The following is a 16,842-nucleotide window of genomic DNA, read 5'->3' as shown; positions in this document are numbered from 1 at the left end:
TTGTATCTGGAAGCATAAGATTACAACTAGCAGTTTTGAAAATAAAGGCCTGGGTAAAGGCTATTGTGGACATGGTATATACCGGAAGAAAAGAAGGTTACGGTACAAAAAGGAAAGGTCATTTTGGAAGTATAATTTTAAAAAAATGTTATTTACTTGTGGCCTTCTGGGAAACTTTAAGGTTACCTTTTACTTTAAGGTATTAAACATTTGGTTCCTTGGAGGATTAACTAGAAAAATTTCTATTTCATTTAATCTTAGTACATATTAATCAAATTTCTCAATAGCAGTATCTGACTCAGAAATCTAGGTAAATGGCATCATCCTCCATTTCACCATTAAATTGTTTACCTTCACGTCGTAGATATCCTCTTCAGTTCTGCTCATAGCTCAACAGATGCAAAATTCTATTATCAATCAGAATGGTTGTTCCTAACCTACTTTTCAAATGATTGAAACCTTCAGCATTTACATTCAGCTTGTCTTTGTCTAGCTAAATTTGACGATCAATTATTTAAGCTTTAGGTAATATATAGTAGCTTTTGGCTTCATCAGTTGAAATTACAGCTGATGAACCGAGCATGTTCAGTTGCTGAGAGCAAATACAAGCTTGATAAATTAATGCTGTTTTTCCTTGTAATCAAATATATTGCAATTTAGCTTAAACATGAATTTTCAGCATGGGCTAAAATCTTTCAGCAAAATCTAATCTTACACATAGATTAGTTTATGTTAGGAAATATGCAGTAATTGTCACAAAATCACACACAACCACTTCTGAGGGATTTATCAATTTATACAAAACTCTGTCTACTTGCTTATCTCATTGATGCTTTTCATATTTTACATGACTTTTCTACAATTTACTAGTTTTCAATGGCAGAAGCCAATAATTTCTAACACATAAAAAAGAAAGCAACATAAATAGCAATAAAATGCTTTTAAAACATCTGAAAGGGTTCAGATTTTAATGGTCACACAAAAGGGCTCTCTATAGTTTATCAGTAGAGATTATAAATAAAGATGTCTCACATGGAATAGAAAAACATTTTAGAGGTTACTAGAAGAACAAAAATTTAGACTAACATGGGATCATTCTACATCATTTGTATATTTGAAAAGCGAAAGGATACATAACTATAATTTATAATTAGATATATCATAGATCTAGAATTTATAATTAGATATATCATAAATTAAATGCATTTTTATTTCAATCTGATTCAAAAGTAAATATATATATCAAAAAGGAAATATTGAAATAAAATTCAAAAATTTTTTAAAGGAAATGTCAAAATTATATTAAAAACTTGGACTATTTTAAGAGTATATATGCGCTAGTATTAGGCAATTCATTATGTGTGTGTGTATTTAATCATGGCAAAGCACACGAGGGCTATCTGCCTATGAGGATGGATGCCTTCGTGGAGGACTTTCTAAGGGAAACTGGCTCGTATACACGTTACACATGGGGAAAACCACGAAAAGGCACATGCAGCCAGCCCGTTCGCGGGATTCAAACCTCGGACCGAACTACCAGTGTTTAGCGACTTTACCGCTCGGCCGCTGGTGGGGCAATTCATTATGATTAATTATAGTGTTTACTTATATATAGGAACTACATCAGTTGCTTTTAAATAGCTTAATTTGTTAATCCATATCAGACAGATTCAGTCTGAAAGATAAATATTTTACATTTTGTCAAATGTAAAACATTTTTAAAAATAATTGCAAAAAAAAAACCCTCCTTTTTTGGGGGGGGGAGGTAGGAGAAGGTTTGTTTCTGGGAGTTTCTACAATTATTTATATATATATATATATATGTAAGATGAAATATAATTCAGCATTTTAATTTAATTTAGTAATAGCCTTTTAATTTGGTTATTTCCTCTTTATTCTAAAAATAGTAACAATATTTCTGGACTATGCCATTTCTAGATTAATCTATGCCACAAAGTTTGCGTAATGCCGATGACATAGTTTTTTCAGAAACTAAACTCCGAGAACTGAAACCTTCCTAGCATAAACTAAAACCTTCTTCTTTAGTGAGCTGCCATACTGGATAAATGCACACTTTGCTTGTACCTCTGTTCCTGTTTGGATGCCATTACACTATGTTCTCTTCCTATTGCAATAGTATTCAAAATTGTTCATTTTCTGGAAATAGGTATGATTAGAGCACCAAGTGAATTGGGGCCACATATGTGAATTTAAGTAAAAATGGAATGTAATCCACTTGAATTGCCAAGTTGCCTTTTCATTATTATTAGCATTCTATGCAATCAAAATTCTCCCTCTTCAATATGGATCTACTCTACACCAAACAACATTTGCTACTATGTCTTTTTCTATTTTTTCATTACATATATACATTGTAATAACTCTAAGTTTAACAGATCAGCAAGATGTTCTGAACTAGACAATGGCTCTTCACTTGTTAATATTAGAACTTGAATTATGAATATTATCAGATACTGCAGATGAGAAATTGCTAGATGCAAGAGAACAGTTCATGGACTAAAGAATTTTCATAAGCTGACCAGTTATTATTCAATAAATTATCCCTGATACTTTATCAATAGAGGCTCCAGAGGGATTTTCTGATCTAAAAGCTACACATGTATTTTTGTACAATGAGAATAAATAATATTTCACAATCTGAGCAGCATCTGAGCTATCAGTAATCAAGGATGTTCTGTTCTATGAATGGTAATAATACATTCATAGAAATAAATGAGCTTTCAACTTTATGTAGTCTAGAAGTTTAAATTTTTATAATTTCTGGATCAAATTTGTTGTAAAACAAAATTTGAGAAAATTAATGTCTACATTTCATAAATCCATATTTTAGAAAGAAAGAAATTCTGGCTATATCTAAACCACAATCACTTGACTTGAGAGACTAGAACTTGCTAAATAAACTTGAATATTTTTCAATAGAAAAAAATGCTTTACGTAATAATAAAAACCAAAAACTAAAATTTAAATTTTCATATACTCACTTTTTCAGCTATTTCAGAATCTGACATCAAAGTTGAGCTTATTTCAAGGAAATAGCAAGAGATTTCATAGAATCCAGAGTTATATGCAGTGAAACCCAGATTACAAATTACATTTGCTAGAAAAGAAAGCATTTTTGAGAAATCAAACTTCATATTGAGTAGCATTACTAGACTGAAAATGTTCTATATTAAAAAGAGCATAAGAAACTACCACATATATATTATATTTCCTTTAAATGTTAAATATACTGCCCCCATAAAAGTCTTATTGTAGCATTTATTTTCGCAACCATCTCTAAGTAGAGATACATTTTTATTTATAACTATGTTTCAAATGACGTAAATAGTCACATTCTTGCATTTTGAAATTTCAACTGATTTTGCAAAAATTAAGAAAATAACTTTTTATGCAGTCCCTTTGGTTCCAGTCCCAACTACTTACTAAAATCACTTTCCTTCCAAACATATTTACCTTTACTAAATGACTAAATATGACAGATGGTGCTTTGTGTACAGAAATCCTCAGAGTTATTAAAGTAATGAATTCTGTAAACTCTTACATAATTCAAAGACTGAACGGCTAAATAATAGATGGCATTTTGTGCATAGTAATCCTGCGAGTTATTAAAAAATACATTCTGTAAACTATTACATAATTCAAAGTCAAATTTCTAAATTGCTTAAGTGCAATTTTATACGAAATAGCACCACTTATTATATGTATGTACGAATATTTGTATGTATATTATTTACATAGTATTATTTTATAAATGAAACATTAAGCAGTAAATCTAGGGTTCGTACGCATTTCTGCACATAGAAATTAAGAACCCATCAACAAATGGTAACTGAATAACTTCAATTAAAGATATTAGCTATGCCTGAACTTCACTTATTCACCTGATTTGGTTCCATGTGATATTTTTTATTTCCTAAAGTTAAATCTTGCTTAAAGAAGCCATTTTACCTCAGTTGAAGAGATTTAAGCAAAAATGGAGAACGAATCTCCTGAAGGGCTTTCAAAAACCTCGTTCCAGAACTATTACCAGCAATGGCAGCACCGAATGCAGAAGTACATGAATGCTGAAGGGGACTACCTTAAAAGCGATAATGTCACAGAAAACTGATTCTAGAAGTACAATGATTTAATGCACCAGTCTCTTTCTTTTTTTTCTTTGTTTGTGTCACACCTTGTATATAAAGATCTATAGGACACATATGCATTATTATTAAACATAATTTAATAAACATGATTATAAAGCAAATTTGCGAATAAAATCAACTTCATAAAATTTATCAGGTAGCATTAAATATTTGACCCTTATAATAGTTGAACATATTTGAAAGAAGATTAGTGACATTTTATTTACATTTTACTAATAGTTAGCTTTACTTTGATTTTTTCTTTTATGTCTCATTTTGTCTCGTAGTTGCTCGGTTTAGTTAATAGCAGGTTCATTTTATGTTAAACAGCATAGGTTAAAATGAGAATTAAAATCATAATCAGCATGATTTGTTACAGAAGAATGGCTGTTGCCACTGCTGCTGCTTGCCTAGAGAGAGGTCTGCTGATTAGAACAAACCTAAAAGCCTGATGGTACTGTTGACAAGTTTTGAAAATTAGTTGTGCTCCATCTGTCTGACGCAGCTAGAGCTGTAGCTTCATGTAGAGTTTCTGTGTTATAATATATACTTAAAATATATACCCAGTTAATATTTTTAAGGTTCCAATAAAGTACTAAAGCACCAGAGGTGATAAGTTGTTTTGTATTAAGTCTCACTAGATGCAAAGAATCAAGTTTTGCATTAACTTTTACATTTTGTGCTGTATCTTGTGACCATGATAAAAATTAATGAAAGGCAATAACTTCATTTAAATTGCAGAGATAACTTGTGACCAGTTAGTTACAAGTAATTCAATTAGCTAGTTAGATGCCCTTAGTCGTTACAGATATACGTAGCCACTATTAAATTTATTTTTTAAAAATATTTGTTAAAAAAGCACTATTAAAAGCACAGCTTGTTAACATGTCACAGTTTAAAATACATGTAACAATTATGGAGATAAGAAAAGAAGGAGGGGCCATCTTTGCATTACAAGTGAAGCACTGCTCCGAGGCTTTGGTCTCCGGATGGGGTGTTCTTTGTTTACATTCAGAAGCTCCCTTGATAGCACTTTGATAGTATTTCGGCATATGACACTTCCATACAAATCCAAAAACGCGACACTTCCGCATAAAAGAAACATTCATTGTGTGATGGATAATAGCAATTTGTATAGTTTAATGACATTTATGCAAAAATCACATCTCAGTTATTTTTTTATAACTAACAACAGCAATTTGTTTTTGAATTTGTTTTATAAAATTCTACACTGTTGTACTACAAAAATATAGATTTTAGCAAAATACCTTATGGTACCTTTAAAATTGTATACGTTTTTCGAAACCCTTGATAGAGTATTCGTTACTTTTATTTTATGTTCCAAACGAAAAAATGTTTTAAATAAAATAAATTTATTTGTCAGCCACATATTATTGTAAAATGTACTTCTTAAAAAATTTTAGAGGAGAGGTTTTATAGTTGCTCATTTTAAACTCATCATTTTATTTTTATATAATTGAAAAATGATCACTTTACACCTTTTTACTTATTTGGGTTAACCTATTTTATCCCAATTTATTAATTTTGTTCAGATTTGAAAAGAATATTTTCTAAGGTTAATTAAACCTAAACAAACTAAATATAACAAAATTAGAAAATTTTTTATATTTTATATAAGAAATCTGGCCCGTCCTCTAAATAGGACACTGGGATAAAGGGGATAAAATTTGCTCTTACATGTTTTTTGTATTCTCTTCAATGATGAAAAGTGATTTCCGTGCACAAATTTTACTTTATTTGACTAATACTTTCTTATTTATTTCACTTTTCAGATGAAGTTCACTCTAATCTTGGTGGAAAGGTCCAAAGCAAGCCTGACAAAGTGTTTTGTCACATTTGCCACAGTATGTTTTTGGTTTTCCTTTGCAGCCCTCTCTTTGACAACGACGCTGTTTTTCTCACTTTCGTAAAAAATGACCAACACTATCTTTACGGATGTCTTCTTTTGCATCAAAAGGTACAGTCCAGATCCTAGGTTTACCTTTTGTTCTTATCACCTTTTTTTTTTTAAGATAAATTGTTGTTACATCTCTTCGGAACTCCTTCAAGTTTAGAGCTTCATTTGTGTTCAGAGTTTTGTGAATTATCCAGGCATTTACCATAGCCATATCCAGAGAACGTATAAAAAAAAAAAAGCCAGTACCACTATTTTCCACGAATTATAATAGAATAAAGACCAGCCAAGCAGTCGTGGTGATCCACACCGCCCACATGTTTGTTGTAAGAATTAATCAAATTTGGCATCTCCACGTTAACTTTATCTTTGTGCCCTCTCACTCGCCTCTTCACAATAAAGAATGGTTCTAAAGTGCTCAAATTTGTAGCAACAGTGACAGTACTATTATCATTCCATCGCATCAGGAAAATCTCAGATTTCTCATCAAATGCAAAATCAGACGTGCCTCTTTCTTTCTTCCGCATAGACTCAGATTCTTCTAAAGGACATTCATGGTTTATCCAATTTTCTCGTATGGTTGCTGTAGCTCGAAAGCCCTGTTCAGCAAGACCTTTCAAAAGATCAATGCTAGTAAAACAGTTATCAAAATATAAAGTGTAGCTTGAAAGATTCACAATATTCTCTGTTAGTTTCATCACAACCTGAGTACCAAGAGGAGTATCATTTCTTGCATCAGATTCTTTACCGCAATAGAGAGAAAAATTTTAACAATATCCCTCACTCCCACAGAGAGCCTAAAGTTTATATTCAAAACCTATAGGCTTTCCTCAGATAAACTGTTTCAGACTGTTCCTACCGTAATACATGACGATCATTTCATCAATGCTTAGATTTGCAGAGAAGTGCCCAAATTATTATTGAGTACGGCAAACAAAGGTTTTACTTTGAAGGATCGATCCTAGGCCTGCTGACTGACAGTTCCATTGTCCACAAAGTGTAAATAAGATTTCAACTTTTGGAAGCGGTTTCGTGACATGGCATTTTTTACTGGGGTAATGCCAAGGTCTTCAGCATCTGACCAGTCATGTTCGCAGGTATTTGAATGATAACCAGCTAGAAGCAAAATTCCGATAAAAACATGTATTTTGTTAGCAGTGGTCAAGAAATCGTGTTCGTTTTTTTACATCTGTTGGATATCGCACAGTTTCTTTTACAAGGAGATCTTAGACTTCACTGGAATAAAACTGCTCAAAAAGCTCTGATGGAGTTTTATCCTTCAATGCAGTTTCCATCTGCTTGAGCAAATCACTTGCAATTGATTCCTCCTGTGTTTTCCATTTTGTATATTGTGCTGATTTATTCTTTATCCAAGATGACTGGTATCTTTTAGCTTTTTTTCTACTCTTTGTTGTGAAAACACTAGAGCTTGTGGACGGTTCAGATTGGAAACTATCTCCAGAGACGCAGGAATATCGTTTGCAATAATCTCACCAGTATTTACTTCATTCTCATCCCCTTCATCTTCGTCAGTTAGTTCACTGGCATCTGGTAGTAACACAGCAATTTCAACATCGCTCTGATCTGAATCTAAACTATTGAATAGTCCTAATGCTTCCTCTAACTTCAAAAACCTTTGCACTGACATACTCAGAGAGGTAAAACACTAGAAATTTTTTTTTTTTTTTTTTTTTTTTTTTTTTTTTTATTTATTTATTTATTTATTTACTCTTATTTATAAAGAGAGAAAGGATGCGTCAATTGCATACTTATTGTCCCATTGTCCTATTTAGAGGACAGTTAATAAACAATGTGCTAAACCTCGCCTAATAACAATATAGCTTTCACTAACCACCAGGATGATAAGGAAAGAGTAGTTTCACATACAAATGCCCAGCCGAGTGTCCAAAGTAAACTGAAAATGAATTATGCAACCACAAAAGAGATGATACAAAACACGCCTACTAATGTGATGAATAATCAAAATGTCCAGAGGAAGGAGGAGGGGGCGAGACACATAACTCACGCTAGCAAATGCTAATACATATCCCTACATATTCCAGCTGGCAAAATATTCGCACCAAGCAAATACTGATTTCTAGATGATATTTTTCAGCTGTCCTTTAAATAGCATAGTGGGATAAAATGGGTTAATTACAAAATAAAACTGCCACCAAATGCTGCAATCCTTGTATTGTTGAAATTAAGTGTAAAAAAAATCTGATAAGTACAATTAAAAGAATTATTCCCTTATATTTTATAATAACAATGTTAAAAGTTTTAAATAATACTTTTAAAAAATTCCTTTTTTTATTCCCTTTCTGAAATATTCAGAGAAAGCTAAGTACATATAAATGAGCACCAATATTTATCGTACTTCACTATTAAAATAAAAGATGCTCTAATTTGAAATGGACCAAATAGAGCATTAATTATAAAGCGACTTAGATTTTTCGATTTAAAAGATGCCTCAGAAGCTAATAAGTCATGCCATATTTGAGAAAGTATATTTAGGAAGAAGCTCTATAAATAGAAAAGAAATAATGCACAATTTTAATATTACTAATACAATAATTTTTGACCTTAATTTTTGTAATCCTTAACCAAATATAATCGAACTACCTTAAAATGTCTTTCTAATGTAATTAACGAAAACTTATGAAAATATTTGCTTCAAATTAAACCGTTTTGAGCAAACTGCTCTATGAAAAGTATAGCATTTAATTCCATCCAGAATGAAATGTTTAGAAATGTATTCTTTTCACATACTTAGGACTCTGAAATATTGTAGAAAAAGAAAACATATGCATTTATATATACACTTATGACATAATTACAAAATATTTACATACGATCGTGGCAAAACCCATTGATCTTAATGGTAAGACACTGAATGTTTCGGTCACCAAGAAGGGATCGCGAGTGCTTCAAAGCAGTGTAAGGGAGAAAATGGTTAGGGTCTCTCTTTCTTACTTCCTACCTCCCTGTTAACTACACAATAAAAGCTAGAAAACATTTACGTTTTGTAACAACTATACTCAACAAAATATTTGTGCATCTTTTTAATACGAAGCCTTTCCAGACATTCTGGTTAATTATACCAATTTCCTTCTCTTTAAGTGTCTTTTCTAACAATTAAGCATTGTTCACATGCAACGCTCATTTGCGCAGTCACCATTTGTAGATACACATGGTCTTTCATCCCTTAAAACTCATAATCCACTGCGAGCAATGTATGATATCACAAACGCGAATCAGATTGGCGGATTTCTAACGTTTGCTCACAACTTTTTTGGCATTGTTTAATATTGCTATAGAATGCCATCAAAGTTTAACTCTTTAATTAATTAAAATACACCTTAATTAATTTAAAATGCAACTTATATACGAGACCATATAGTTAAAAGAAGAAAATAAATCACGCATACTGCTGAACAGTTTTAAATAAAATGTTTTCAAGCTCTTAAAATTTCAAACTTTGCTTTTTGAAAAAAAATGAATTAAATGACAAATTAATATTATTTACATTAATTATAAACATTTTAATATTAATTATAAATGTTTTAGAAAATATATTATAATTAATTCATGCATTTAAATTGTTTTGAACGTGTTTTACAAAGATTTTAAATAAAAGCTTGTAATTTATGTTTATATTAACCAATTGAATAGCACTAGGTTTTATTTTATATACATATGTATTGAAATGCAGTACTAAAATTTTTAAGAAATTTGAAATGATTTAATGACGATTTAGACAGTTTATATTCTTTAAAGTACGTTTTCCCAGATTGCATTTTTTTGATAAATTCTTTTATTTAATGTCCTAAAACTTATATAGATATGGCCAAAATTAATTAATATTTTTCCCGCTTATTTAAAATTATATCCCTTTTAGAAACAAGGATGAGTTTTGCAAAATACTGAAAAAAAATTTATTTGAAGTGAAAATATGAATGAGATCATATTTGTTTCAAAGATTTTACATGAAAATATGTTTTCATTTCTTCTCAGAAAGTAATTCATTATTTGCAAAATCGATCCATAAAGTTATTAAGAACTCTCTAATAAATATAATAAGAAAATTTTGGGAAAAACATTGAAAATTGTGGGAGAAGAATGACATTTTAATTCTTAAACTTTTCTTCAAAGAATTTACATTAAAAAAAAATTGCTGGCCAAATAAAAATGTATTTAAAAAAATCTGAAAGGTTTCAGATTTTAAATTACGTTTAAAGGGGCGATTCTTTTTACATTTTGCGTGTTACCTTTATTTATAATTCTTAAATGAGCGTATCTTTAGAATTCCTAATACAGTCTCGTGGGATGGACAGTTTCCCCCCCCCCCATACAGTGCTGCTATTGCTCGCTTTGAAAGCATGTAGTTTTTTATACAATAATTCGTTGATGTGTTACAAAATATGAAATCAGTAATAAAACAAATTCCAAATTCAAATTAGGGCTTGCACATGCCCATATTCTATGGAAGATTACATTATTCAAATTTTGATAGCTGTAGGTATCGTTATTTTATCACATTGCAAGAAACATGCATACATTCATGCAGATTCTACCAAATATGAGCTTCCAGATGCCCATATTCAGGTGGAAACATACGTTATTCAAAATTGGATGGCTCTAGGTACCGTTGTTTTATCAGAATAAGATGTTGCTTAATTTGAAAGGGGAAAAGGGCTAGAGGGCGCTGATGCTCGCAGGTTGTAAGAGAATAAAGTTTGTTCATGTTGAAGGCGGCGGCCTAAGAATATGCTCTGTATATAGTGAATTAAAATTATGTTAAAAATTTAAAAGTGTTAAAACTCATTGAACCACCATCATATGATTTAGAAACGCTTAATCATTAAATGGTGCATGCAGCGTAAACTAAGACTTTGTAACTTTTGAAACTGAGACTTTTGAAACTTTTGTGTTCGATCTGAGTGTTTCGATTTGGATTTAAAAATGGAAAGTTCATATTCGAGGGATAATGGAATTCCAAATAAAAGTAGGGAAATCTTAAATTAATTATTTAGTGATTATTTGTAGTACATTAGTAAGTATTTATTATTGCTGTTGTGGGGATATTTAAATTAAATAAAATGGAAGCTAAGTTAGATAGATTGCAACATAAACATTCCACATTGAGATAGTCTGTTACAAGATTAATTAAAGTGATTGAAGATAAATTAAAAATTGAAGGAGAGGAAAATTTGATTAAAGAATTATGGGAATTGTTTGAATTATTAACCGAAAAGAAAAATAATTTGAGAACGCTTGATGATGAAATACAAGAGTTAATTGATGTTAACTTAATTGAAGAAGATTACAGTTTAAGCAAAGAATACAATGACAAATGTATAATTGCTTCTAGTCAAATTAAGCAGTTTTTAGATGTGGTTACCGCAGTACCGCCAGCGAGAAATTTCCAAAGATCTGATTTAAACCAGTCTAGTGGTAATGGAATTTTGCAGGTAAGTTCCAGTTCTAGTGGAAGTAGTAAGCTGAAATTACCAAAATTAATGATTGATAAATTTTGGGGAGACCCCACAATGGAATGAATTTTGGAATAGGTTCGAAAATTCTATAGATAAAAACGAAACGCTTTCAAAAATACAAAAATTTGCATACTTAAAAACATTCTTAACAGGACAAGCTTCAAATGTTGTTTCAGGCTTTGAATTAACAGAAAGTAATTATGATAGTTGTGTAGTATCACTAAAGGACAGATATGGTCGAAAGGACCTGATCATTAATTCATTCATGAATAAAATTCTCAATTTAGAAGCTGTTAAAAATTCTGCTAACGTAAAGGCTTTAGTAAACTATATTACGAATATTATACTATATTACGAATTAGAAGTTTTGATTTGCAATTTGGAAACTTTAGAGGTAACTTCTGGCTCATATGGACATTTACTAATTCCAATATTATTAAAATTAATTCTGGGAGATTAAGTTTTTGGAATTTAATCGGCAAAGAAGAACGAAAGATAAAGTTGAAGTTTCGGAATTAAACAAATTTATTAAAAAGGAAATAGAATGCAGGGAAGTTTCAAATCTAGTATTAAATGAAAGGAAAAATCCTGTGCCTTCACGAGTCGATCAATCAAAATATGAAGCTAGAAAATATGTAAAAAATACACCCACGGCTGCGTTTCATACTGCAGTTAATCGAAAATGCATCTTCTGTGATAATTTGCACGAGTCATTTAAATACAAAGTGAATGTGTCTGATAAATTAAAGAAACTAAGATCCGAAAACCTCTCGTTTATTCTTGTTTTAAAAAATTTCATACATCAAAAAGTGTAGAAATAAAACTAAATGTAATAAATGTGGCAGTATGTATCACAATGAATCGATTTGTACTAATAAATCCCCTGTACACGAAAAGTCGGAACAAGGTTATTCCGAAAATGAAATTGAATCTCTGGCTTTGAATTCTGAGGAAAGAAATAAAGTTCAAAACTTAAAATTGATTGCTTCTGTTCCTCAATGTGATAATAATAATGACTGTAATGCCAGGGAAATATTATTACAAACTTGTAAAGTTCATGCTTGTTCCAAATATAAATCAAGATTAACTAGATTAATTCTTGATCAAGGCAGTCACAGACCCTTTATAACGAAAAAATTGGACGACTACTTAAAACTTACTCCAATCCGTTATGAAAGACTTTCTGTTTATTCATTTGGTGCGACCAAGGCAATGAATCATTCCTATCTGGTCATTAAAATCGAAATTAAGAATTGGAAACAAAATGATAAAATAAAAATTGAATGTTTGATCTTGGATGTTATTTCCTCGGTGCCCACCAGTGTGCCTAGTAAACAAATTGCAGACTTCATAGAGCATCTAGGGTTGCAGATCACCAATTGCTCTAGAAAAAATAACACAGATGTTGAGATATTAATTGGCGGGAATGAATTCTAGAATGTAGTTTATTCCAAAAGAATTTAAATATCTGAAGGGTTGTACGCAGTCAGTTCTGTGGTTGCTGCAGGAACTGTGAAAAATAAAACAAATGCAGTTTAAAAATGGTAGATATGAGGCAAATTTAATCTGGAAATACAGTTAGAATAGTCTGGGAAATAATTTTAAGGTAGCTAAGAAACGATTCGCAAACCTTCACAATAAACTAAGTAAAACTCTGGAGATTTTTCAGGAATATAAAAATATAATTGAGAACCAGATATTAAAAGGAATTGTGGAGGAATGTCCAAATAATGATACAAATTTGGGATATTTTATGCCGCACAGAGCAGTGATACGATCTAGTGAAACCACTAAGGTAAGAATTGTGTATGATGCTAGCTCGAGGACAGAGGACACGAATTCGTTAAATAACTGCATTGAATCAGGACCTAATCTAAATCCAAATATACTAGACATTATGTTAAATTTCCGTAAGTTTAAGATAGTGTTTTGTGGAGACGTTGAAAAAGCCTTTTTGATGATAGGAATTGCTGAAGGCGATAGACAATTTCTAAAATTTATTTGGTTTAATGAAAATAATGACTCATTTAAGATTATGCAAATGTGTCACGTAGCTTTCGGTTTGACTATATCTTCTTTCATTTTGGCCGCCACTATAAAATATCACATTCGGAAATATAAAGATAAAATGCCGGACAATTTTGAAATGTTAAATTCTTCTGTCTATGTCGACGAACTATATTTTATTTTAGAGCAGGAACGGTTGAAGATGCATATCGGTTATCTGTAGATGCGGTTAACATATTTAAGGATGCTGGGATGAATTTCAGAAAATTAAGAACTAATTCTAAAGCATTAAACAATTTATGGGTCTTAAATGGGATTAAGGAATTAGATAACAAATTAACTAGTGAATCGAATTTTTTAGGCATGATTTGGAATTCCATTGAGGACAATATAAAGTTAAATTTAAAAAACTTAATTGACTTTTCTACTGAAAACAATTTTGCTACAAAAATGAAACTTTTGCAAAGTATCACCCAAATATACAATCCATTTGGATTTATTGTGCCCATCGTTATTCGGGTGAAAATTATTATGCTAGAAATCTGGAGTTCCGGTGCTGACTGGGATGAAGTCCTTCCTGCAGAGATTAAGGACAAATTCAACATTTGGCGGGAGGAACTTAGTGATTTAACTGAAATATCGATACAGTGAAATTTCTTTGATGACAATCCAGTGAATATAAGCCTTCACCTATTTTCGGACACTAGTCTTAAAGCATATTTCAGACACTGTACGAGTGATTCAGAAATTAAAACTTCCTTTATCATGACGAAATGCAGGGTTGCACCTTTAAGATCAATCACGCTTCCTCATTTAGAGTTAATGGGAGATTCGTGGCTGCTCGAATGTATAAATATTAAAAAAAATTGTTTGGTGATATAATTGAGGATGTTTATTTTTGGAGCAATTCTGAAATCGCCATTACTTGGATTAAAGGTTCGCCAAATAATTGGAAACCAATTATCGCCAATCGTGTTATGAAAATACAGGGTATATGCAACAAAAAATTGTAGAAAAACTGCGAAGGAAAACAAAATCCTTCAGATTTACTGACTCGAGGAATTAGTGCTCAGTCACTAGTTAACAATGATCTGTGGTGGCATGGGGCACACTGATTACGTTTTCCTACTGAAAACTTTCTGAAACAAAAGAAATTACAACCAAATCCAGAATCGTTAGAGTTAAGAAAAAGTATTATTTTGACTGCTCCTGTAATTAATAATGAATCCCCAATTCTGGATATAGGAAAATTCAGTTCTTTAGGAAAATTACTTTGAATTACTGCCTATGTATTAAGATTTATTGGGAGGCTTCTGAAAAGGTCTACAGAGAATGGGCCTTTAAGTGCTTTTGAAAATGAAGCAGCTAAACATTATTGGGTAAAAATTATGCAATGAGAATCATATCAAGTGGAAATAATTAAGTTATCAAATAAAAAATCAATTCTCAATTCTTCCATCTACTCCCTTAATCCAAGACTTGATGAGGAGGGAATTCTTCAGTGGAAAGGACGCATTCAATTTGCAGACTGTCACGAGAATTTAAAACACCCTATTCTATTATCCTCTAAATGCAAGTTCACCGAAATTGATCATCATGGACTCGCATGAAAAGGTATTCCATGCTAGAGTTAATTCGACACTAACTCAGATCAGAGACAAATATTGGATCATTAAGGGAAGACAGCGTGTTAAGACTACCATCAGCAAATAGGATAATGCTCCACTTCCTCCAGACAGAATCCAAGAATCGCCTCCATTTGCTGTGACCGGGTTGGACTTTGCCGGTCCATTTTTTACGAAAGACAGGCAAGGTAAAGTTTAGATGCTGTTGTTAACATGTGCGGTCACTCGTGCCCTATATAAGGAAATAATAACTGATCTCAGCACTGAAAGTTTTTTATTAGCTTTCCAAAGATTTTTAGCTTGCCGAGGACTGTGTACCACCATGCATTCCAATAATGCCAAGACCATACTTGCCAACCTATGACACTCAAAAATCAGGAGATTTTTCACAATGTTAAAAAAAGACTTTTTAAATGATGAAAATATAGTTTTTAATAATGAATTAACTTAGAATTAAATAGTAACTAATTCTTAAATGCAAGCAACACAAAAATATCTTACACATAAAAAACATTTTTATTACTTGCATCATTTAAGAAAACAAAACAAAACAAAAAAAAAAAAAAAACTTTAATCAGTTTTCGTACAAATGTTATAAACAGTGGCAGATTTTGCTTTCTTTAAGAAAGAAACTTCATAATTTTGTTCATAGCAATTGCCATGTAGGCCTGCTTTCGCTAATAAAAGTTTTTCTAATGTGTCATCACTAATTTTAGATCTAAATTTAGTCCTTGTTTTTGCAACAACACTGAAAATCCTCTCACGCTCTGCATTACTATGGGGAACTGTTAAGATGGCCAACACTATATTTTACTGTATTACACAACACTATATTTTAAAATTCCATCAGCATCCTTCAGTTTTCCAATTAAACTCCACTGGGTGTCAGTCCTAGCTGATTTTATAACTTCATCCAAGTTTTCTAATTGTAAATTACTGTTATGCAGCTGTTGGAAATGTTTCAATTTTTCCTTCCTTTTAGAATTCCTTTCAAGATAATAGTAAATATCAACAAAGTGGTCATGCACATTTATTGGTAAAGAAGGTGCCCCTTTTTAAGCTGCTAAATTTAAGGTCACAGGTGCACCTCATAATCTGCAAATCTGAATTTTCCTTTCTTAAGATGCCTGCAACACCAGTCTTCAAGCCTACCAATACTGGTGCATTATCGGCACCAAGTGCTAAGCAATTATCCAGAGGGACTACATTTTCTTTGTAAGTTTTAATAATTAGCTGTGCTATATTAAAGCCTGTCAAATGTCCTTCTAAAGTGGGGACAGAAAGTAAACTGCACTGAATTTCTGAAGACTCTGGATTAAAAAAAGAAACAAGAATTGGATACAGTTTTGAATCGGTATTATTGCTTCCATCCGTAGAGAGGCAGAACAGAGCTGTTTAAATGCAATCAATAACTGAAGATTTATTTTTCAAATCCATTGCTTTAACAATTGCACCTGTTTTGGTTCTTGCACTTAAGTATTTCTTAGCGATTTCACTATCGGGAAACATTTTTCTAAATAAAGCTGCAGCGTGATCTGATGCATTCAGTGGCAGGTTGTGCTCCAGTAAAAAGGCAGAGAACAGACATTCTGCATTATTAACTTTTTGGTCCTTTTTTTCCGAAGAAAAAAACTTCCGAAGTTTTTGAAAAATCA

General features: G+C 31.5%; 1 protein-coding gene across 1 annotated transcript in view; it reads right to left on the bottom strand.

The window, feature by feature from the left end:
- Positions 1–16,842, bottom strand: part of Sse (extra spindle pole bodies like 1, separase) — a 207,686-nt gene that overhangs the window by 111,581 nt on the left and 79,263 nt on the right. The window contains exon 6 of the mRNA XM_085815136.1: positions 3,003–3,118. Within this exon, the coding sequence (XP_085671262.1) occupies positions 3,003–3,118 (116 nt within the window). The remainder of the gene's footprint in view (positions 1–3,002; positions 3,119–16,842) is intronic.

This window comes from Stegodyphus dumicola, chromosome 4 (assembly GCF_044657685.1).
Source record: "Stegodyphus dumicola isolate Sdum_Otavi_A_Nest chromosome 4, ASM4465768v1".
Lineage (NCBI taxonomy): Eukaryota > Metazoa > Arthropoda > Arachnida > Araneae > Eresidae > Stegodyphus > Stegodyphus dumicola.
The sequence above is the reverse complement of the archived record's forward strand: the minus strand, read 5'-3'. Positions and strand labels throughout refer to the sequence as shown.